The sequence below is a fragment of the Abrus precatorius genome, unplaced genomic scaffold, assembly GCF_003935025.1.
Source record: "Abrus precatorius isolate BTA unplaced genomic scaffold, Abrus_2018 Scaffold8, whole genome shotgun sequence".
Taxonomy (NCBI): domain Eukaryota; kingdom Viridiplantae; phylum Streptophyta; class Magnoliopsida; order Fabales; family Fabaceae; genus Abrus; species Abrus precatorius.
Window position 1 is genome coordinate 26,351,664 of NW_020874428.1, and position 22,015 is coordinate 26,373,678.

The 22,015-nt window shown below is 30.7% G+C and overlaps 4 protein-coding genes and 1 non-coding gene across 6 annotated transcripts; 2 read left to right on the top strand and 3 right to left on the bottom strand.

The window, feature by feature from the left end:
* Nucleotides 1-1,981: 1,981 nt before the first annotated feature.
* On the top strand, nucleotides 1,982-5,141 carry LOC113847875 (probable disease resistance protein RPP1). The gene is made up of 3 exons (XM_027477173.1): nucleotides 1,982-2,580; nucleotides 3,738-4,241; nucleotides 4,789-5,141. The coding sequence occupies exons 1-3, from the start codon at nucleotides 2,087-2,089 to the stop codon at nucleotides 4,880-4,882; spliced, it is 1,092 nt and encodes a 363-aa protein (XP_027332974.1). The 5' UTR covers nucleotides 1,982-2,086; the 3' UTR covers nucleotides 4,883-5,141.
* Nucleotides 5,142-5,980: 839 nt separating this feature from the next.
* Nucleotides 5,981-6,052, bottom strand: TRNAM-CAU. Its single transcript has one exon. It is a non-coding gene; the product is annotated as a tRNA-Met (tRNA).
* Nucleotides 6,053-8,212: 2,160 nt separating this feature from the next.
* LOC113846900 lies at nucleotides 8,213-12,606 on the top strand. Its single transcript, XM_027475632.1, has 7 exons — nucleotides 8,213-8,614; nucleotides 9,070-9,210; nucleotides 9,304-9,669; nucleotides 10,072-10,317; nucleotides 10,809-10,901; nucleotides 11,211-11,411; nucleotides 11,986-12,606. The coding sequence occupies exons 1-7, from the start codon at nucleotides 8,300-8,302 to the stop codon at nucleotides 12,199-12,201; spliced, it is 1,578 nt and encodes a 525-aa protein (XP_027331433.1). The 5' UTR covers nucleotides 8,213-8,299; the 3' UTR covers nucleotides 12,202-12,606.
* Nucleotides 12,607-13,585: 979 nt separating this feature from the next.
* On the bottom strand, nucleotides 13,586-15,935 carry LOC113848315 (taxadiene 5-alpha hydroxylase-like). The gene is made up of 4 exons (XM_027477777.1): nucleotides 15,444-15,935; nucleotides 14,511-14,952; nucleotides 13,973-14,160; nucleotides 13,586-13,888 (listed from the first exon to the last, which is right to left on the bottom strand). Exons 1-4 carry the CDS (start codon nucleotides 15,933-15,935, stop codon nucleotides 13,586-13,588), a joined length of 1,425 nt encoding a protein of 474 aa, XP_027333578.1.
* Nucleotides 15,936-18,407: 2,472 nt separating this feature from the next.
* Nucleotides 18,408-20,960, bottom strand: LOC113847943 (protein FATTY ACID EXPORT 5-like). 2 transcript variants are annotated; one of them, XR_003501794.1, is made up of 4 exons: nucleotides 20,713-20,960; nucleotides 19,542-19,629; nucleotides 18,557-18,953; nucleotides 18,408-18,455 (listed from the first exon to the last, which is right to left on the bottom strand). XR_003501794.1 is itself a non-coding variant. In XM_027477278.1 (3 exons), exons 1-3 carry the CDS (start codon nucleotides 20,909-20,911, stop codon nucleotides 18,881-18,883), a joined length of 360 nt encoding a protein of 119 aa, XP_027333079.1. In that variant the 5' UTR covers nucleotides 20,912-20,960; the 3' UTR covers nucleotides 18,456-18,880. The 2 variants fall into 2 exon arrangements, 1 of the variants encoding a protein (XP_027333079.1); XM_027477278.1 differs by lacking the exon at nucleotides 18,408-18,455 and having other exon boundaries at nucleotides 18,456-18,953.
* Between the last annotated feature and the right edge of the window lie 1,055 nt (nucleotides 20,961-22,015).

The window sequence follows — 22,015 nt, forward strand, 5'->3', positions numbered from 1 at the left end:
ATATATGATATCAATTTTTCTTAATCGTTGTTAACATTGTCCTCATGTTTGGAGATTGGTTTGGGACGTCTAGTTTTGGTCATTTTAATCAGCATGATGTTATGTAATGTTATAACATTTATATTTTCACTAATTAAGTAAAACCAATTAGACTTTTACATAAATTGATAACTTGTACCCAACAAAACTTCTCTTGTTAGGTTTGGTCGCACTTTTAATTTGTTTATCCTAAGTAAGTTCATCTATTTTCAAAATTATATAAATTTAGTCTGGAGGATTATTATTTTTACTTAAATTATTTAACAAAATTTAATCAAATTTTTGGGAAGTTTGTAATAGAATTAGAATATTAAAAATTTGAAGGTCTTAGAAGTTTATTAATTTAATGTCTTGAAAATCTTGAAAATCAAATATGATTTAGTTGAATATAATGTCTAATTATATACACTCTTTATTACTTTAGAGTCAACTCAATCTTGACCCAATCATGACGGATAGTGGTTGAGTCCAATCAATTGACCAAATTAAAATATCTACTTGTTTTCGGCTAACTGAAACTTGTCTCAATAATCAATATAATCCACAAACAGCCATAACAATGTTAGTCAAAATGAGCTTGTTTTATAAAAGATATAAAACAAATATTAATGGGGGTAAATATCAATTTTGATCTCGAGAAAGTTAAATAGACATAATTTTGTGTTTGATAGATAATTGACATCATTTTAATCTTTAAACAAGAAAAAAATGAGTAAATTTCAGATAATTGTATAATACCTACTCCTTTGATAATCATCACTCTCAATTTGTTTTCCTATTTTACAGTTTTTAAAACAATTAAATTAGAAAATAACTATATATATATATATATATATATATATATATATATATATAATCATAATTTAAAGGAAAGATGAACACATTACATAAGACTGAAAAAAAATTTCAAAACCAGAGGACATTAAAATCATTCTTTCAGGTACAAAGGTGAGATTGATGGGCTCATATTTACTTTCCCTGAAAACATCAAAATTTTGGTTTGGTCTAAGTTATAAGATATGTCCAAATTATAGTTTCAAAGTTAAAAATAAATAAATCAAGCATGTCATAAGGTTGTGACTTTTATGAAAAAAAAAATGTAAATAAACAAGAAAAATATTTTAGCATTTTTAATAAGATTAAAAATGTATTTAAAAGAACTCAAAGTAAATTATGTCATAAATTACTTCTTTTGAACATGACCTTAATGTCATTTTCTATTTAGGGATTCAATTGGTGTAATATTTATTATTGAAAAACTAATTTGATGTCAATTTTTAGACAATTTACTTTTACTTATCTTTCATAGACTAACTCACTTACATTTCAAAAATTAAATCGATATCAACAAAACTTTCAAAGATTAAAACAGTTATTTAGACATTACTATTTACAATATCAATGTTGGGTTACCCTTTCGTGCTTATTATTATTGAGATTTTATTTTGGAAAGAAAAATAAAGTGATAATAAAAAGGAAAAGATAAAAGGTGTTGGGTTTTGTGCCAAAGCAGATGATTAAAGAGGATGAATGATTCATTGTACGAACCCGAATTATCAGGACCCTTTATTTTGCTTTTCTCTCTTTGTAGAGAAATAGATGAATTAATCACGACATAGGTATCCAATTCACTAAACCGTGTGGGTCCCAATACTTTTATTTTATTTTAGAATTAGATTCTTTGGTTTGATCAAGCAAGAGAATATAATTTTAAAAATTTGTTAAAATTAATTAATGATTTTTGTACAACAAAATTTTTATATAAGAAAAAAAAACTTTAAAGTAATATTATTCCCATACTATTATGTTATCTAAATAATGATTTAATTATCTATCTTTATTATAAATATTATCTAAATAAAAATTTAATTATCATTAAATAATATTATTAATTATAGTACACTAAAGTTCTGTCTTAAAGCATAGCTTGCGTTGGGACAGTGGGGTGTAAAAATATCATTGCTAACATTCTCTCTCATTCTCCATCTCCTAGGGCACTTGTAGTTAAGCAGTCACACTTGCTCTCTTTTGTTGTGGTTCATCGATCATGGAGAACAGAGAAGATGATGCCACTTCCACTGAAACGGATTTTCGGTACGATGTTTATCTCAGTTTCAAAGGAGAGACCCGCCAAGGTTTCACCGGTAATCTCTACAATGCTTTGCGGCAAAAGAGATTCAGGACCTTCATGTATGATGAAGGAACACAGAATGGCGAGCAAATTTCACCCTCTCATTCCAAAGCAATTGAACAATCGAGGATCATAATCGTTGTTTTCTCTGAAAAATATGCATATTCCAGGTCATGTCTTGAAGAACTTGTGAAGATTGTTGAGTGCATGAAGACCAACAACAAACTCGTTTGGCCCATCTTTTACAAAGTAGCACCAGATGATGTAAGGAAACAAAAACAATATTATGAAAAAGCCATGAATATACATGAAAAAAAGTTTGGAAAGGGTTCTGAGAAGGTCCAAAAATGGAGGTCAGCTTTGACTGAAGCTGCCAACGTGAGTGAAATAAAGCCTTTCGGTGCTGCTGGGTACGTAAGTTTTTTTATGCGTTAAATTTCATATAAATTATAATTTAATAAAATATAAATTTAAACTATATTGTTATCATAATTTAAAAAATTAAAATGTTAAAAAAATCATTAAATTATGAAATGAAACAAATTATACGTTATAAAATTAAAAATAATAACATCAATCATTTTCATATATTTCAAAGTTGTGTATTGCTTTTGCATATTTAGCAGACGTTGAAAAATGCATTCTTTTTTAAGACATATTTGCCAGTTAGATTTTGGAAAGCAAGAAATGGGAGAATAGTTTTTTAATTAACATCTCTAATTTTATAATTTTTTTGAAATAATAGATCATTATAAATTTATTTACAAAAAAAATCAATATAAATTGTTAATATCTTATGAATATATTTTTAATTGAGGGGGTATTTAAAAATAGTATGTTAAATTGCTTGTTACTAGCAACTTTTTATTTGTTGATTTCAATTTCTGTATGTAGATGTCATAGATGAAAAATAATCGAATCACCTGGCCCAATTTCAAGAGTGAATTGTTCTTTTCTCTGATTTTGTACTATAATTATTAATTGTGATAACATAGTAATTTTGAACAATTAATATTGTTTAATAATTTGATAAACTATTATACTTAACAAATTAATCTAAGTCTAATAGGATGCGGTGCATTAGTGTTAAAAATTAAACTATTGGTTTATGCCTAGCTCATTCTTAAATATTCATTAGGTGTTGAACGGAGAAGTTTAGTTATTAAAGGGTGTATTTGTTTTGTAATCAAAATAAATTATTTTCACTGTAGATTTAAATGAAAATCTTATGATTAAAATTAATTTAAATATACATTTCAATTACTGTTAATACTTAGCAATTAATTCCTAAACACCTATTACCTTTCAGAATGACTTTGATAATCATTAATGTTATCATAGAAACAAGATATTGTGTGTGTGTGTGTTTTTGTTCTCATTTTGTGTTCTTTTTATTTTATTTTATTGTATTGTGTTACAATATTTTCAATAAGCAAATTAATTAGTCAAACATAATTTTTTTATCTTTATGAAACAATTTTGTGTGATTAAGAATAAGTGGTGTCAAATAAACTTCACTTCATGAATTAAAAGTTAATTACCTTATGTTGTAATATTAAATTTACAGGTATGAATATCAGTATATCGAAAGGATTGTGGAAATCGTAGCCGAATCGTTGCCTCGCTACAATATCTTTCTGAGCTTTAGAGGAAAAGATACTCGTTACTCTTTTACAGGTTTTCTCTATGATGCTTTGCGTCGAGAGGGATTTAAGACCTTCATGGATGAGGTGGAATTAGAAGGTGGAGACCAAATTCCATCATCTCTTATTAGAGAAATTGAAAGATCAAGGCTATCAATTGTTGTTCTATCCAAACACTTTGCATATTCTTCATGGTGTCTCGATGAACTCTTCAAAATTCTTGAGTGTATGAAAATAAAGAATCATTTAGTTTGGCCAATCTTTTACAAGGTAGACCCATCAGACGTAAGGTATCAGAAAAATAGTTATGATGAAGCCATGACTACACTTGAAGAAAAACATGGAAAGAACTCTGATAAGGTATTGAAATGGAGGTCAGCTTTATTTGAAGTAGCCAATTTGAAAGGATGGCATCTCGAAACTGGCCAGTACGTATTGTGTTTTTTTATTTAACTTACATTTAATAAATTATAATTTATTAGATCAAATATAAATTTTTTTAAATTTACACTCGCAGTATAAATAGTAATATATGATGCGATACAGTAATATGATATTCATTATTTAAAATAAAATATAAATTAAATAATATAAAAATATTACTCAATTGAATTTTAGTCCTTGAAAAAATTATTTTTTACTTTTTATAAATGTTAAAAAAAATTAGAATAGTATCTTTTATTAGCTATTGATAAAATGCATGCATTTAATATATCATGTTACCTACCATTTTATCACATTCATAAACCTAATTTTATAACATTTACTACCTCTACCTCATTTTGAAGATCTACGAAACATTGAACAAGTCTTCTAATCATCATTTTATTATGACTTAATGATTGTAGTGCTGTTAAAAGTTTTAGTTTCATACGTGTGTGTAAATTATTAATGAAAAATAATTTTGACTAGTAGAAAGAAAACAATAACTATACATACATAAATTGAAAGGAATCTTACTTATTTATTTTGTAGGTACGAATATGAATGCATCGAAAAGATTGTGAAAAAGGCTATTGATAATGACAATCAGTTGTGTATATCAAGTCCTTGCTCAAGTACGGAGTAGAAGAAAGACTTCAATTCATCTTGTAATGTTGAAAACACAATATAATGACACTGCACTAATTAATCTTATCTGTTTAAAATACAAATTAATGGCTATAATTTTACTCTAAAGATGTTGAAAAAAAATGGGATTTGAAGGTTTATTTTGAATTTTATAAGTAAATAGTAGGAAGTTGTTTTGCATGTATGTTAAGTGGATTTGGATTTCCTTCTAATTTCTTGGATACTAGACTCTAGTAATATATTTTTTATCATTGGATTGTTTTAGTTGTTCAGATTTTGTCAGGCCACTTAACTTGGTTTATTTAACTCACATTTCAGCACACTCACACACATCTCTTTAAGCACTCTTTCACCATCACCAATCACCTATATCAACATGCAGCAAGTTCACTTATGACCATCTAATCACACATTGGCTTAGTTTGTTTAGATAAACTAAGAACTTACAAGAGAAACAATTGAAATAAAAAATAAATTTTTTTTCATAAGTTAGAAATAATTTATACATTTTTATATTTTTTAAGAAGTTTTTTTATTTGACTTTTCTAAGATTTGAATGAATAGCTTATTTTTAACTAATAAAAAAGACGTTTAACAGCCTAGCCTTCACCAACGATAAGCATCATCACATCCAAAACTATCAAGGTCCTCCGCGACACCATATTATGTAAATAATTTAGTTTTTAGAAGATAAATTAATATTATTTTACTAAAAATCAATTATATCTAAAAAATGATATAAGATTTTATTATATTATTTAACAAACTCTTATCGTATAAGGTTTTATGGCATAAATATGATTATATGAAATTAATTGAAATAAACTAAAAGAACTTATTTTAGTAAGTTATATTAAAAATTTATTAAAATAAACTCAAACATATTTAAAGCAATCATAAATTGTTTTCATAAAATCTTAAAAACTCTTCTGAAGTTTTTCTAAACGGATTAATTTTATTAATTGTTAAAAATATCAAATAAAATTAATTGAAAAAAAATATATAATGAGAACATATATGCTCTTCACTTAAATGTGGTGTAAATAAAACTCTGAAACATGATAAAATAAAAAGAATTCGGAAGCTTTCTCTTTTGTATCAGAGCCTGGTTTCGATCCAGGGACCTGTGGGTTATGGGCCCACCACGCTTCCGCTGCGCCACTCTGATTGTTGAGAGCACATATATAATTACTTATTTTAAAACATAACACTATGCTTCGAAAGGTGGCAATATGATTAGAATACAAAGTCATATAATGAATCAACTACACCGCAACAATAGGGTCATGACACACTAGTTGCATAAGAAACTAAAGTTTAGTGAGAGAAGGCATTGGATTTTGAATGTGTGATTCAATGTATATTTTGTAGGACAACGTAGAGAAATCACGATGGCTCACGTGCCCTAAAATAATTGCTACTTTTGGAGGTTCCCATGTTTTATTTTTAATTGGATAACGTGGTTCATGCTCATAAGCAATTAATGCAAACCAGAAAGGTTCGTGTCCTCCTAGATAAACTTTCCATGACATTGCTTACCTAAACCAAACATGCAGAGAAAAATAATAGGTTTCTTGCACGGATTATCAACGGTGGAAGTGCAAGTGGAAGTTCTATTCAAATATTCACTACACAAATCAAGAAAAACAATATAATTATTTTGAGCATTCTCTCTTTATAAGCGTTTATGACAGACTAACACCAACAAACTGTTATAGATAATAATAACCTTTAAATCTCTATCTAATAAGTTAGGACAGCAAGTTTCAAGAACGTTGCTATCGCTATCTTAATGAAGAAAGTGATTAGTATATACATAGTTACAAATAGAATATTCCAAGAAAATTTTGGTTAATGTTGTTTCGGTTGAAATTAAAGAAGTCTCGTTATGATTATCATAAAAATTGGAATTTTATATGAAACATGTAAAGTTGAGACATTTAACGTATAAGGTAATGTAAAATAGGATTTATATATCATTAGATATGCCTTCTTATCAAATTTTTTGTTTTATTTTTTCTTTTTATCCTCTCACATTAAATCATCCACCTAGTTTATAATTTTTCTTATGAATTATAAATTTGTTAGTTCAATACATATAGTGTGCTTAATCTTTCATTTAAACTTCAAAATGTCATGACTTGTACAAAAATTATAAAAAGATACCTTTTTATTCAAATCATAATTTAGACCTTCTTAAATATAAAATTAAATACACCCATAAATTGATTTGATCAACTCATGCAATGCCTTCGTGTATATAGGTAGAGCATCTACTCCAAAATACTTTTTATCCCTAAAACCTACCGTATTAGGTGCAAAACTTGCCTGCACACTTTAAAAAGTTCAACCAAGACATCGAATATAACGTTTGGCCTTGTATACGAATTTTATATCGTTTGTTGATTGTCTTTATATGATATATATTTAAATAGGTGAATTTTATTTACATATAATGTGGTTAGTTTATAAGATATCGAGCCTTTTAGTTGAGCAACTCTTATTGCGTAAATAGCATCGTTATTACAATTTTTTTTTTAACTATAAGTATATTTTACAATAAATAATTCGTTTGAATCAAGGATAATCATATATAAGATTAGTTTTTTTTAACAATGTTACGATGAGAAAATCTTTTTTTTTAATTATTTTTCAAAGAATTAATATTTTTTAATTGTTTTAAATAAGTTCTATCAAGCACATACTAAATGAAAGATAATTAAGAAAAAAATGTACACTTTCCTTGCCTTGTTTTCTATGTTAAAGAATACGTTGTTATTTTTAATTATACTATTAGACTATTTGAGTTTTAAGTTGACTTTGGATGGACAACTAATTGTAAAGCCAAAAAACAATGTTTAGATGGTTCTCTACTCTTGTTTCTATTCGATATATCGTACTGATATTATAAAAAACTATTTTTTATCTTTGAAATTTATGAAACATATACAACAAAAATTTCATTATTTAAATTATTCCCTCCACGAAATTTTGAAACAAGAAAAAGAATGCGAACAAAGTAATATTTATGTTAACAAAAGAATACATCAATTAAAAATAAAACGAACATCACCTCGGAATAGTTTTACATTTTCTAGTCTTGTTCTTACCTCTATTATCATATTTCCCCTTTTTTTGAATAATAAAAAAAAGACAAGATGCATAATCAAATAATATTTATTTAATATAAAAAATAACCCTTTCGTATTAACTTTTACATGAAATTTTATATTTTCTTTTTATAAATATTTATACATTTTTAATTGAATCTCACCTATTTACAATTTTTGTTTTTGCAAAAAAAGATAAATAATACGGAATTTGTAATGATTGGGACCAAACAATTGGTTTTGAGTAGCTAATATGGTTTGACTCTCCATTGAGAAGAGTTTGATCTCGCTGCTTCTCTCTTCCCATGGCTTCTTCTTCTTCTTCTTTGCTCTGCAAAATAGCGTGGTTGAGCACCCTTCTAACTAGCCTTCAAGTTTTGGCTTTGAAAACGCCGTTTCATCCCCAAGACGTGCTTCCTCTGCTGCCGAGGCAGGTTTCATGGCCAATCCTCAACTCTCTCCATAGCGCAGTGGATATTCTCCCTGTCTTCGTTGGTGCTGCTTCTTCCCCAGATGACAATCTCCAGTGGAAAGGTGCTTGCTTCTATCAGAACAAAGCTTGGATGGTCTTTCATAACAAGACTGGTTCTGAATTTGGTGGTGGCACCCTTCATTTAAAGGTCAGATTTTCATCTTCCTTTTTGGTTTTTCTCTGTCAATTTCGAGTTTTGCAAATCTGGGTCACTTTTTTTTGTAAAAAGAAAATCAAATTTTATGATGAGTCTTGTTCGTTGTAATGAACTTTCATTTGCTAGTTATATTCTATCTGGGCTAAGTAAACTTGATTTGCTGAAACTGAGTCTGAATGATAGTTCAAGACCTAATGGAGAGAGTGTTTTCTTAACATTAGAATGCATAGATTATATCATGTGATTGGGTTGTAGTTTGGTGGATTTTGGTTGGTTGCATTGTCATTTGAAAGGTTCAGAAATCTGACTTCGATGGTCACCTAGATTGTATTACATTAGAGGAGATTAAGTTAAGTAGATTAATGTCACTCAGTATTTTGTGCAAGTATATTTGGATTTGGGATTCAGCAGAAACTGATTGATTAATTTCTTTGTGCTGATTCTAGGTTAGCAATGCTCACAGTTGGACATGCATGGATCTTTATATTTTTGCGACCCCGTATCGTGTGACGTGGGATTATTATTTCCTGGCTCGGGAGCATACACTTGAGATTAAAGAGTGGGCAGGGAGAGCTGAGTATGAGTATGTAAGTGATTATCTTTCTTCTGTCCACCATCACTAAGTACAGTGTTGAAACATGCAGTTTTGTTATAGAGATTCTTACTTTCTTTGCAATCAGGTAAAAAACCATGGCTTATCAATTTTCCTCTTGAAAGCTGGGATGTTGGGGACCCTCCAAGCGCTTTGGGAGGTTTTCCCTTTGTTTACAAATACTGGGTGGGGTGAGAACTCCAATATTAACTTTTTGAAGAAACATATGGAAGCTTCTTTTGTAGCACGCCCTCCGCCTTATGTTACAAATATCAGTGTTGATGACATTCAATCTGGAGATTTCCTTGCTATTTCGAAAATTCGAGGACGATGGGGAGCTTTTGAGACTCTAGAGAAGTGGGTCAGTGGATCCTATGCTGGTCATACTGCTGTTTGCCTTAGGGACCCAGATGGAAAGCTTTGGGTTGGGGAGTCAGGAAACGAAGATGAAAATGTAAGAGATTTAAATTGCATTATATTTCATATTTATTTCTTGATAATTTCATAATATTTAATAATTTTATCCTTAAAAATATGGCATCTCTGCAATCCTGTGTGAGTTTAAGTTTTTTGATATAATTTTCAAAGAATTTTTGTAAATTCCTTAAGTTAACCATGTTGTCATCAGAGTAGAAAGATTATGATTTCAGTTTCAGTTTGAAATTGTGATTGAAAAATAGTGCAACATATTTATCATGTTAACATATATAGATTTTCTTTTATGACAAATAATTCACCCTGGTAATTTGATTGTTTGAGCAATTGATGGTAAAAGTATAATGGTTCACATCTCCACAGCTGCATTTGGAGTCAAGTTGCAGGCATTTTATTTCCTTCCTCACTTTTTTGTTTGCAGGGAGAAGTTATAATTGCTTTGGTACCATGGGAAGAGTGGTGGGACTTTGAACTGAATAAAGATGATTCCAATCCCCATATTGCACTGCTCCCATTGCACCCTAGCATGCGTGCCAAGTTTAATGAGACTGCTGCATGGGAGTTTGCAGTGAGCATGGTGGGAAAACCATATGGTTACCATAACATGATCTTCAGTTGGATAGACACTATAAATGGGAATTATCCACCCCCCTTGGATGCTAATGTGGTATTAATTTAGTTAGATGTTCTGCTTTAACTTTCAATTCATTTGCAATATCAATAGATTCAACTATCTTGAATTTTGCACTCTTAATTCCAAGCTTGAGCATTTCTAAGTTCTAACCTATGTTTCTTTTTCAAACAGAATAAAACAAACCACATTCTTGATCTTGCAGAAATTCAATGAGTTTTCTTTGCAAGTTGTTTGAATTGTATATAATTTTGTTCAAATCACATTATCGTCATCTCATTTAGTTTTACTTATAATTGCCTATCTGCCACCCGAGAAGACTATTGCTATTGAAGAAAAAGTTCGTACTTTTTATAAAAAAATAAAATAAAAGAAGTGATGAATAAGTTCACAAAATGTGGCATCAACTATTGTTTGTGTGTTGTTTCTGTCTTCTCATTTTTTCTTTTGTATGTTTTAGCCTCATGCAACATAGCTTAATGTTTTTATGAATTAATCTTTTGAGCATTTACTTTGTTGCTCTGCAGGTTGCTTGTGTTATGACAATTTGGAGTCAAGTCCAACCTGAATATGCTGCAAGTATGTGGAATGAAGCCTTGAACAAACGACTTGGAACTAAAGTATGATGCAATCTTGTTTCTTGCTGCAACACATATGCATGCGCTCACATTCACTTGAAAAGGGAGAAACAAAAATTTAAATTCTTGATCAGAAGCTGTATAATGATTATAAATAATAATTTTATTTCTTATCTGTAAATGTGTGTGTGTGTGTGTGTGTGTGTGTGTGTTTATTCAAGGTATTTTGTAGTCCTTAATATATGACCTGTGACAAACGCAGCATCTCTCTCCCTTCTAACTGCTTTGTGATATTATGCAATTTCTTAGCTGAAAATAAGTGAACCATGTGGCCATTTTGTGTTTCTACAGGGACTTGACCTTTCTGAAATTTTAGTTGAAGTTGAAAAGCGTGGATCGTCTTTTGATGAACTGCTGACAATTCCAGAACACGATGACTGGGTCTACAGTGATGGAAAATCAGCTTCTTGCATTGCTTATATTCTTGAGATGTACAAGAAAGCAGGACTGTTTGATCCAATTGCTAGTTCTGTTCAAGTGACAGAGTTTACGGTGAGTTTGCTGGGAAGTTTGTTTCTGTCGTTTGGATGGCAATATTACTGTAAATTTTGAATTTTATCCTGCAGAAAATTTATGGGAATAATTGAGCATATATAATATGTTATCATGATTGTATAGTTTTTTTTTTTTTTGTATGCGTGCACTCTAAGCTCATAACTGAGCTGTAGCACAAAATGGTTTTGCAAATTCTGTGTTTCATTTGTTGTGTGAGCTCTGGGGCACTTTAGCTAAAGGATGACTGTAAGTCTGTAAGACATGGGCTTATGTTTTGAATCTTTATGGAGGGGAGACAAAAATGGGAGGAGAGGGATTTTGTACCTTATTTGCCCTCCCATCAAAATTTTTGAATCAAACAAGGGACTTCTATGACAATCCTTCCCTGCCCCTTTCATCCTCCAATCAAACAATATGTAAATAAATTTACAAAGTGAAATTAGGTTGTTGAGCAGGGTTGGTGTTAGTTCACAATGTATATGGTTTTTGTGATTTTAGAAGTTAAAGAACTTTACTGTTGGTAGTTTCTTAACTAGGCGCATATGGGCTTATTTTTATGCAATAAATGCAGATAAAAGATGCTTACATTCTCAATATTTTTGAGAACGATTCTAGTCGCTTGCCAAAATGGTGCAATGATGGAGACACAGTGAAGCTTCCCTATTGTCAGATTAAAGGCAAGTATCGAATGGAGTTACCTGGATACAACACCATGCAACCATACCCTCATATGAATGAAAGGTGCCCATCTCTTCCTCCAAATTACTTCAGACCCAAGAATTGCTAGCAGTCTTCAATTCTTTCCCTCCAATCCTAGGGCTGATTGCTTCACAAGATTTTCTCATAATCCAGATTTGGATTGCTTAGGAGATGCCAAATTAATTATTGATGTTTGTATCCATTTGATTTACATAAAAATGTTCTAATTATTCGGGGTTGTATATATATTCTTACAACTTATTTTAGAACATTCATGTAATTTGGGTTGTCTATATAGCTAGATTAAACACGATGTAAATATATGGGACTTTAATATATGTTCATCTTGCAAAACTAATTTGAGCAGGTATCATATGTAAAATATTTTCTAAGTCATTCGTCTGCATTTTTTTTTTCTAAATTGACTACGCTTACATTGAATAGAAAAGTTGAAAATTGCTGTACTAAGTTTTGAAAGTAGCAATTTGTTTACTTCAATTCTGCTGTCCCATTAACATGACATAGGCATTGCCACATTTACTTTCAGCGCAATATCAGTATCAGTGTTCAGATCCTGTATAACCATATGACTAGAACATGACACAGCTATGACTATTGTTTAAGAGTGTAGTTGATACATCGTAGTTATGATCAATTTTTATCCAAAAAATCTTTACAGTGCTTCCCTCCCCACGCACACGTGCATTTTACTTTTACGGGACATTTGTCTAATCATACGTCAATGCGTAAATTTAGAAAGAAAAACAAAATTCTAATGTGTTGTTACGCTATGGTTGAAACTTTGAGCAGAGATTTTTTTACTTAGTGTATTTGGATATACAATTTATTTATGTGTTTATTTAATTCTTTTAAAATGATAACTTATAACTTAAATTAAATGATGAAATTTATTGTGATAACTTGAACATATCTTATTTGGATAAGTTCTAGTAATAAATTTATGAAAATAAATTATAAAGAATTTAAGGAAATCGTAGGTGAAAAAATATTTAATCGGAATACTAGTTACATGGTTTTTAATACACAATTTTTAAACCCATTATGTTCAATACAAGTTTCACTTTAGTTGGGGGCAATCCTTGCATTAAGTATGCACTTGCACTTACGGTATGGATTTTTATCGGTAAATAGTTACGTTATTTAGCTCAGATGTTCTCTAGTCTTTACCTCCTTAATTCTGGCTATTAAGTTTGGAATCCTTATGCAAACGAGTCTCTTTCCATCATTATTTTAGGGAAGCTAATAGGTGCATGGATCTTCTGGTGGTGTTGCTTTGATCAGTTTGTAGCTGGTTACTTGTTGGTTAGGCTTTGGCTCCGTAGTTTATCAACAATAAACATAATATTATACCAATCTAGGATTGTAATTACAATTATTTCCAAGTTTGAACAGACAAAATAAAAGCTAATATAATCATAAGCTGATCTATGGTATTAATTTAATACATTTTATTAAGAAAGCTTCCTTGGCCAAATTTGAAGTAGTAGCCCTTGAGTTGGTACTGGCATTGGATCCCTCTTAAAGAAATTATCAGAACATAGCTTCCAATTGAACCGGGTAAGAATGTAATGAATTGCAACGAGAGTTTCAACCCTGGCAAACTCATACCCTGGACATATTCTGGCTCCCCCTCCAAATGGAATGAAGCAGTAGGGTGGTGTAGATGCTTGGTTTTCAAATCTACTTGGATCAAACTTTGATGGCTCTGAGAAAATGTTGTTGTCCATGTGGGTCAATGCTGTGACCCAGAAAATCTATAAATGTGTAGAAAGGTTTTAATCAGTAACATAAACAAAGAAATCTAGTTCACCAATGACACAAACTAGAGTTTTACTTACCTGCCACCCTTTGGGTATGAAGTATCCTTCATATTCAATATCTGTGGCAGCCTTTCTGAAGCCACCAAATATGGGAGGAAAGATTCTAAGAGTTTCCATTGCTACTCTCCAAGTGCACTTCATCTTTGAAAGGTCTTCCCATGTCAGTGGCTCTCCTGAAGGCTTGCTTTTTGCTATCTCTTCCTGTTCTGGAATCACAACCAATTATGTTGTAAGTTTTGTTAATATCAGTTCTTAGAACAGTTTAAGCATCTGAAAGTAGTAAATTTTTATTAAAAAAAATTATTCATTGCATTAAGTTTATAAAAGAATAATAAATACTTCTTTTTTTAATAAAATTTTATTATATATTATATGTAGATTTCTTTGCCTTAAAAACATGACATATAACATGTATGGTTTTTTTCCCATTTTAATTTATTTGAATAAAGAACTGTCAAATTAGGAGTGATAACTGTCAAAAGAGTAGGCCATCTAGGAGTACCAAAACTTTGCTCTTCTTGCAATCACGCTAATACACATACTTGTCGATGCATACCTTGGAGAACTGCTGCACAGATAGAAGGCTCATTGGATAAGAGTCTGATGATGAAAGTGATTAGAACAGATGAAGTGTCATATCCAGCAACCATGACAAGCATAACGTTGTGAATGATTTCCTTCTCCGTTATAACTTGTTTGTCATCTTCATCAACCATGCTTAGCATGCAGCTGATCAAGTCTTGGTGGGAAGAGGCTACATTTTTCTCAAGTTCCATCTTCTTCATGTGCACAATCTTCTTCAACATTTTCTGGATCCTTGCACTTTCTCTGAGGCTGCGATTGTAGCGTGTGAAGGGCACGTTAACTGGCACTGACCACATTCCTTCTATCATCGCTTGAAAGGAAGGCAGTAATTGATCTCTTTGTTCTCCACTCTCAAGACCAAACAGAAGAGAGCAAATTATGTTGAATGTGAGCGTCTTCATAAGGGGCAATACCTGTAAGAAAAACAAAGATAAACAGTCACACAATATTTTCTTTTTCCAACTTTGATTTGCTTTTGCTTGCTGCTGGATATTTTATTAGTATTTCAAAAAATTTAACAGTAACATTACTCACCTTAACTAGGCATGGAGTAATGATCTATAATATAACATCATAAGGCAAATAAATCTTTTAAGGATGATATCATCAGTAATATTTTTTCTTAAATTTTTTTCCTGTAATTCTTATCCCAGTTACAAGTTAAAGGTTACAACCCTCAACCTAGAATATGTACTTTGAATAAATAGTTTAATTAAACATTTTTTCAATAATTTTTTATTACATAAAGATTTAAGCCATAAATTTAACCATAAAATTTATATATATAAAGCTTAACAGAGTTATATAAGTTATTCTTTAAAAGCTCAAATAAACTCTTTCAAACTTGTCCTTACATTGTTTAATCTAAATCTAATAGATATTGGGATGTAACTTGTAACATTACCTTGACCTGCTGTTTCCCCTGCCAATGCATGTCAAGGTGCCTCCTAACTTCTTCATCCATTTTGTCCACATATCGCTTCAAGGATTCTGGCTTCAAGAATGAGACAAGTGCACCCCTGACTCGGCTGTGATCTTCACCATTCAGTTCCAGCAAGCTGCGGTCGCCCAGTATCATTTTGATGGACTCTGTTTGCTGGTTAACAATGGTGTTACTACCACTTGAGAATATAAACTTATTTGCAGCCTGTCCATAGATTAAAACTGTTGGCTTTCCAAAGAGGCTTAGCTTTGAAATAGGACCATACTTGTTGATTCTTTCTTCAACCCATTTTTCTGCAGTGTTGGCACGCATAGCTCTAAGAAGGCCAAGACTTTGACCAATAATAGGTATTCCAAGTGAACCTGGAGGGACCCTTTTGGATGCTTTTCTTCTTCCTCTAAGCAGAAGGAGGATTGGCATGAGCAAGAGGAAACTAACTAGGAGAAGACTCATGTTTCAGCACTTTCTCTTCAGATTCTCAACATAGTAGTTTCTATAGAAAGGCTTGTCCACATATAAAAAGTTACGACTTTTGATAGTAGCCGGCCTTTTTCTATATTTTATTCGTCTCTAAAGTAAGAGACAACAAAGTGAGGTTTTTTTTTTTTTTTTTTTTGAAAAAATTGCGATGTAAAAAAGAAAACCACAAAGTGTTCTCAAATTTCAAAAGCTTAAGATTATCTTTTGATAATGATTAATAAAATTTACATATAATAAAGTTTAAACACAGAATCTCGTGTTTAATAGATCGAACTCAACACTAGTAATCAGTGACATGTGGGGAAAGGAGGGAGATCCAGAAGGCAGAAGTTGTAGGTCTGATTAGTTGTAATGAAAAACATAATGTGTAAAAAATGGTCATCAAAATAATATATCAAATTGCTGCAGTCACCATAGGAAGGTGTGTAAGAATCATGCAAAAGAGGACATAAGGATTGCATTCCAAGTTTATTGACTTGATTCCTCTTTGTCCCATAGCTGGTAAGGAAGGCCTTCTCTTTCCTTCATTATTTTATTTTTTGGTGTTTGCTAATTAATGCTTTTAAAATTGAATCGGTTATTAAGTGTGTTGTTTTATTATTTCTTTGTTCAATTATTGTGATAAGACTAATAATAATTAAATATATAATTTATTTATATTATATAGTATATTAGATAATAATATACAGTAAGATCTAAAAAGTACAATAAATATTTAAATAATAGTATCTTATATGTAGATATTGTATATGAATATTTATTTATTTAAAAATATTTTAGAATAAAAGTATATTTGAGGCATAAAAATTATTAAAATGAATTTTATATCTCTCAATAAAAAAGTTGTATACACGTAACTAAAAATTTTACTCCAATAAATATGTTTAACAGACTCACTTATCCATCAATTATATCAGACTTTATTAGTTTTATAGTAGCTATTTTATTATTGGCTTTGTTCTCTTTGTTATATTTGATTCTAAATTAGGGTATCGTGTCTTATTGGGGTGATAAATAAAATTTCTGACACTATCCTTCGAAATAAAATATAAAAAATGTTTTAAAAAACAAAACAATGTTATTTTCATTTCGTATTCTTATAATATATATTTTTCTCTCTTTTCATCACATCATTTATCTTATCTTATATATTTTTTTATTAGAAAAATTATTGTGAAAATGTAAAGTGAGAACAATAATACTGAAAATTTCTTTAGACGAACGTATAAGATGGAAACAAACAAAAACGGCAGGCTTGGCTACCTGAAAGTATGGAAAAACCCATTTGAGCCCTCTCAAGTGTGACTCTGCATTTTCTAAATCATTGGTCTTTATCTAATATTAGTTTTGAAAACCAAGTTTATATAAATAATCTTGCATTCTCCTATTATAATAGTTTTATTTGGGGGAAAACAAACAAAAACTTGTTCAAAGGAACAAAAGAAAATCACAAGGTCTATTCTTTTACTTATGAGACCAATGCATGTTGATTGGGTATTTTATACATAAAATGTGATTATATATATATATATATATATATATATATATATATATATATATATAAATCATTTAATAAAGATTATAATTCGTGCTTATAAAAAATTATTTCAGTTTAATTTAAAATTTTGAGTTTAAGTTTAAATAAACTGAACTTTGTTGTTAATAATAATTTTAGCAATTCTACTTGTCTCGAATAATAGTGAAAGATACTCGTAAGTTCCTTTTATAACAGTAAAATGACATGTTTAAAAGATCAACTGGAAATAAATTTATAACAACTTACCTGTTATGTGGACAAAATTGCCAACATACGCTAGTGATTTAATTTTGAAAAAGTCCTTTATGATTATTGTAGTTGAATTCTTTATTTTATGATGTGTAGATAGACGTAGATGAAAACATAAGCTAGTGATTTAATTTTTCAACAGTGAATCAAGTAACCTAGAGTAGTACCTGGTAAAGAATATAATTAATATCTCTGCATAATTTTCTTATATGTTTTATTGGCATATTAATTATTAAACTCAAATAGTTTAAATTTCACATTAATGATTCTGTATCATTTTATGTAAACAATTTACGTATCGTCAGAACTAGTTTGTTTGGAGTAAAATAACCAGGTGAGGGGAATTGTCACTGAAAATGCTCTGATACGAAGTGATATCAGTCGTTCATAAATATATAAAACAAAGCGTTTTCATTTGTTACGCAACTGACCCGAAAAGGCAACAGAAGTCAATTGCTTTATTTACTTGTTAATATTAAATAGTCTGAAGATACCGGGAATTGGGATGAAGTCACAAGGCAAAATAAAGAAAAATGATGCCTGAAACATTTGTATTGATTATTTATTTTCTAATCCCTTTGAGGGCTTTACAAGTTAATTATATTTTAAAGAATTTTTTCATTACTAGTTAGATAAGCACACCGAGTATTGGCTAAAGCAATGCGTCAGATAATAATAGTTTCATTCCTGAGAAGCCCACGCAGAACCTAATCAAAATGTTGACCGTGTAATTCATTTCAGATTTCCGGCAGAATAATACCAAGAAAATGAAAATTTGCAGATCAGTCAACTAGAAAAGTCTTAACACATTTCAATTGGAATTTCAATCGAGTTTGTCAAGCATGCAACAAAGAAGCGCGAGGTTTGCATTTAGGGCAACCCTAATGGTAAGGTGTGCTAAGAGAAAAAGGAAACAAGGAAGAAAAGAAGCTGCTTAGAGAGTGATGGAGGACTGGCGGAATACTCCTACATGTATAAAGACGATGACAACAACAACAATCTTTTGTTTCGTACTCTAAACTGACTAAGTATAAAAGAACAATGCATATCTCAACCATCCAAAGTATGCAGGTCAACTTACATATATGTGTTATAGTAAGAAAACTGAAGACATTTGCGTATCATTTTATCATCACTCAGCCTTGGTAGGGAGATGGTTGCCACCAGTTGCTAGTTTGTAGAGATAAAACGCAGTCATGAGAGCACTGCAAGAAAAAGGAAGACAAATGTCTTAACTCCAGATACAAACAACATACCTTGCTCTGCTATGGAGATACACATCTATAAGCAGTGTTTTGGTTAACAAACACCCAAACTTGCATAAACATCTACAAAAGCTTATATTAAGAGTACACACCTTTAAGATAAACAAACAAGAAAAATCGATTTATTAGTTATTACATTACAATAATGCTCGGTGACTGATGTGAAGCAATTAGAGAATACATAATTAAGTAATGGCTGCCAATGCTTGACTCCAGACATTAAATTTAGAAAATAATATACAAGTCTTCAAATCAGTAATGGAGAGTTAAAACAAGTTTTAGAAGAGCTTGCACAAAATAAGTTCAGGTTAGTAGCACACAAAAATATTTCTTTAATTTTCAAAAGTAAATGCATCTATTTTCATGGATGCATTTACTTTTCACGAGGGATATGTTCGTGGATTTATAATCTACAACCTAACAACCAATCCAACAATCAAATCTCAAAATTTAGTTCTTGCAACTCTCTGAGAATAAAACTACGTTCAGAATATGAGCTTGGGTACTTCTAATCAATCCTTTGATTACCTGATTCCAGCAATAAGACCAGCAGGCATAACCTTGGAAGTTTCCATGTAACGTTGTCCCATGGTCCAAGTTAGTATGACTGCACAGACTGTTTTGCAGGATACAAATTAGTAAAAGGCAGAGAAAACTACTCCGACAAATATGGACCATAATTAATTCAGTGAACATAGCTTGTCAGATGATTCCCATTATAAGCACAGAAATACCCTTTGATCCTATATATTGGTCATAAGTCATAAATTACTAAAATATCTTGTCAGGTTAAAAAAGGCATATTGTTCTTGCTTAATTTTACAATTCACAGAGATTGATAATGCAATCTGATACATCTCTACCCCCGCTAAAGTTTCTGTACATGCTTTTTGTTACGAAGTAGGAGCATCGCTGATCATTCCTAGCATAGAGCATGCTTTCATTTGAAAGAGAATATACTGTGTAAGTAAAACCGAAAAATAAGTCAAGTAGAGAAGGTGTTTTTGCACCTATAAGTCAACTAAGTTTATCAGATTGATCTGCTATACATAAGGCTGGGCTTGTATTGGAGGGTATTTACACAAAGCTCAAGATACAGGATAAACCATGTTCCATCGCTTCAACTATACTCATAACAAAACTGTAGGGTGCAAGCTGCAAGCCTGATAAACAATGAAAACTTGAAAACCATGATGAACATCCACAGACACCCTCTTTCACAACACTTCGACAATAAGTCAATGACACATCTATGTATCGCTTTCCCTCCTTCTTTCCCTTTCAACATCTTTCACCCAACCTAACAAATCCCCATATTATCCTCTTCGTCTTAATCACTATAAAACAGAAAGTAGTAAATGAAAAAGCAGCAACACTTGATATCTTGGAAACACAAAAAGCACTTCACGCATTCTAGTTCAACCAATTCAGAGGATTAACATAAAATCATTCCATCCGAGAGAGAGAGAGAGAGAGAGAGAGAGAGAGAGAATTCAAATCTAACATTTTAGACCATCTCAAATGAGTCCAACAAATCCACATTTTTCCTCACATCCAAATCATCAAATTACGATTTATAGCATAAAACTTTTTTCCAAATCCAGAATCGAGAACCAAAACATGAACCGAGTCAACAATCGCACGCGACAAAGCCAAACATTTCCGAAACTAAAAAAGAAAAAAATGAAAGGAAAGATACCGGTCTCGAGAATCAAAGCAAGGTAAGAGTTTTTTTGCTTGCCAAAGGCATTGAGACTGAGATAACCAGCAACGATGAGAATCAAACCAGAGCCAGCGCCTCCGGCCAGAGAAGCTATGCTCCCTTTCTTGATGTAGCCGAAGAGTCCTCCACCTATTAACAGCAACCCATACGGAATCGTGAAGCAGAAATCGTGCATTTTCTCTGATTTTCCGGGAAATTCAGACGTTTTGAATCGGAATATCGAAAGTGAGGGCCACCGGAGCGTGGAATGCACAAGTCAATAACATCAGCTATTTACCTTGTATTCCGTATTTGCCCCTACATTATTCAAGAGAATTTCGAGTTTGCCCTTCTTGGTCCCCGGTCAACGGTCAATTCACTTTCTCTTTTTTATTTTATGGTGGGATTTAATAGAGTTGGTAAAGCGGATTACATGATGCATTTTATTCTCTCTTTAGGAAACAAAATAATTATCTATAGTACAATATAAGATTGATTAACTATAAAATATTATAATTTTTTAAAATTATTAAATATAAATTTAACAGCAAAAATTTCTGCTGCAAAGGCTGAACTGTTAAAGAAGATCCGAGTCCATAATTCAGATATTGAACTTTAACAAGTTAAACTAAAAGATTCAAACATAATTTAAGTTTATAACAAATAGTATTTAAAATAGATAAAATTCAAAATTTATATTTTATTGTGTAAATTCAGATCGGTCCGTTGAATAGTAAATTCTAAATTATCAGCCTAAATAAATAAATTTCACTTTCTTTTATTATTTATTATTATTATTGTTGTTGTTTACTCGTATGTTGAAAAAATGAAGGTAAGAAGCTATGGGTTAAAGGCAGTTCAACTTTGTTTTTCTTTTTATTGGTCGACACCTAATCAGATTCAAAGATTGTCATTTTCCCTTTTGAATTGGTTAAACTTTAAAGTTGTTTCGGCCCACCAGATTAGTTGGATAGTAAATTGTATTACATGAACATTAAGCTAATCAAAATTCAAAGATTGCGAGATAAATAAATAAATAATAAGTGGACTCAATTTTTTCAGATTCAGATATGTCACATTCCTACAGCTGATACAGGCTTTAGATTTTCCTACTCTACTATTTATTATCATCATTAAGATTTTAAAAACTATTCTTAGTAATAGTAAATTATAACAAAATTGAAAATCATAAGATAATTCATAAAATTTATATACATTGATTGATAGTGGGAATAAGGCCAAGGCCAGTGAATCTCACTACAATGAATATCAAAATTGATAAACATTATTGTTGGCTGGA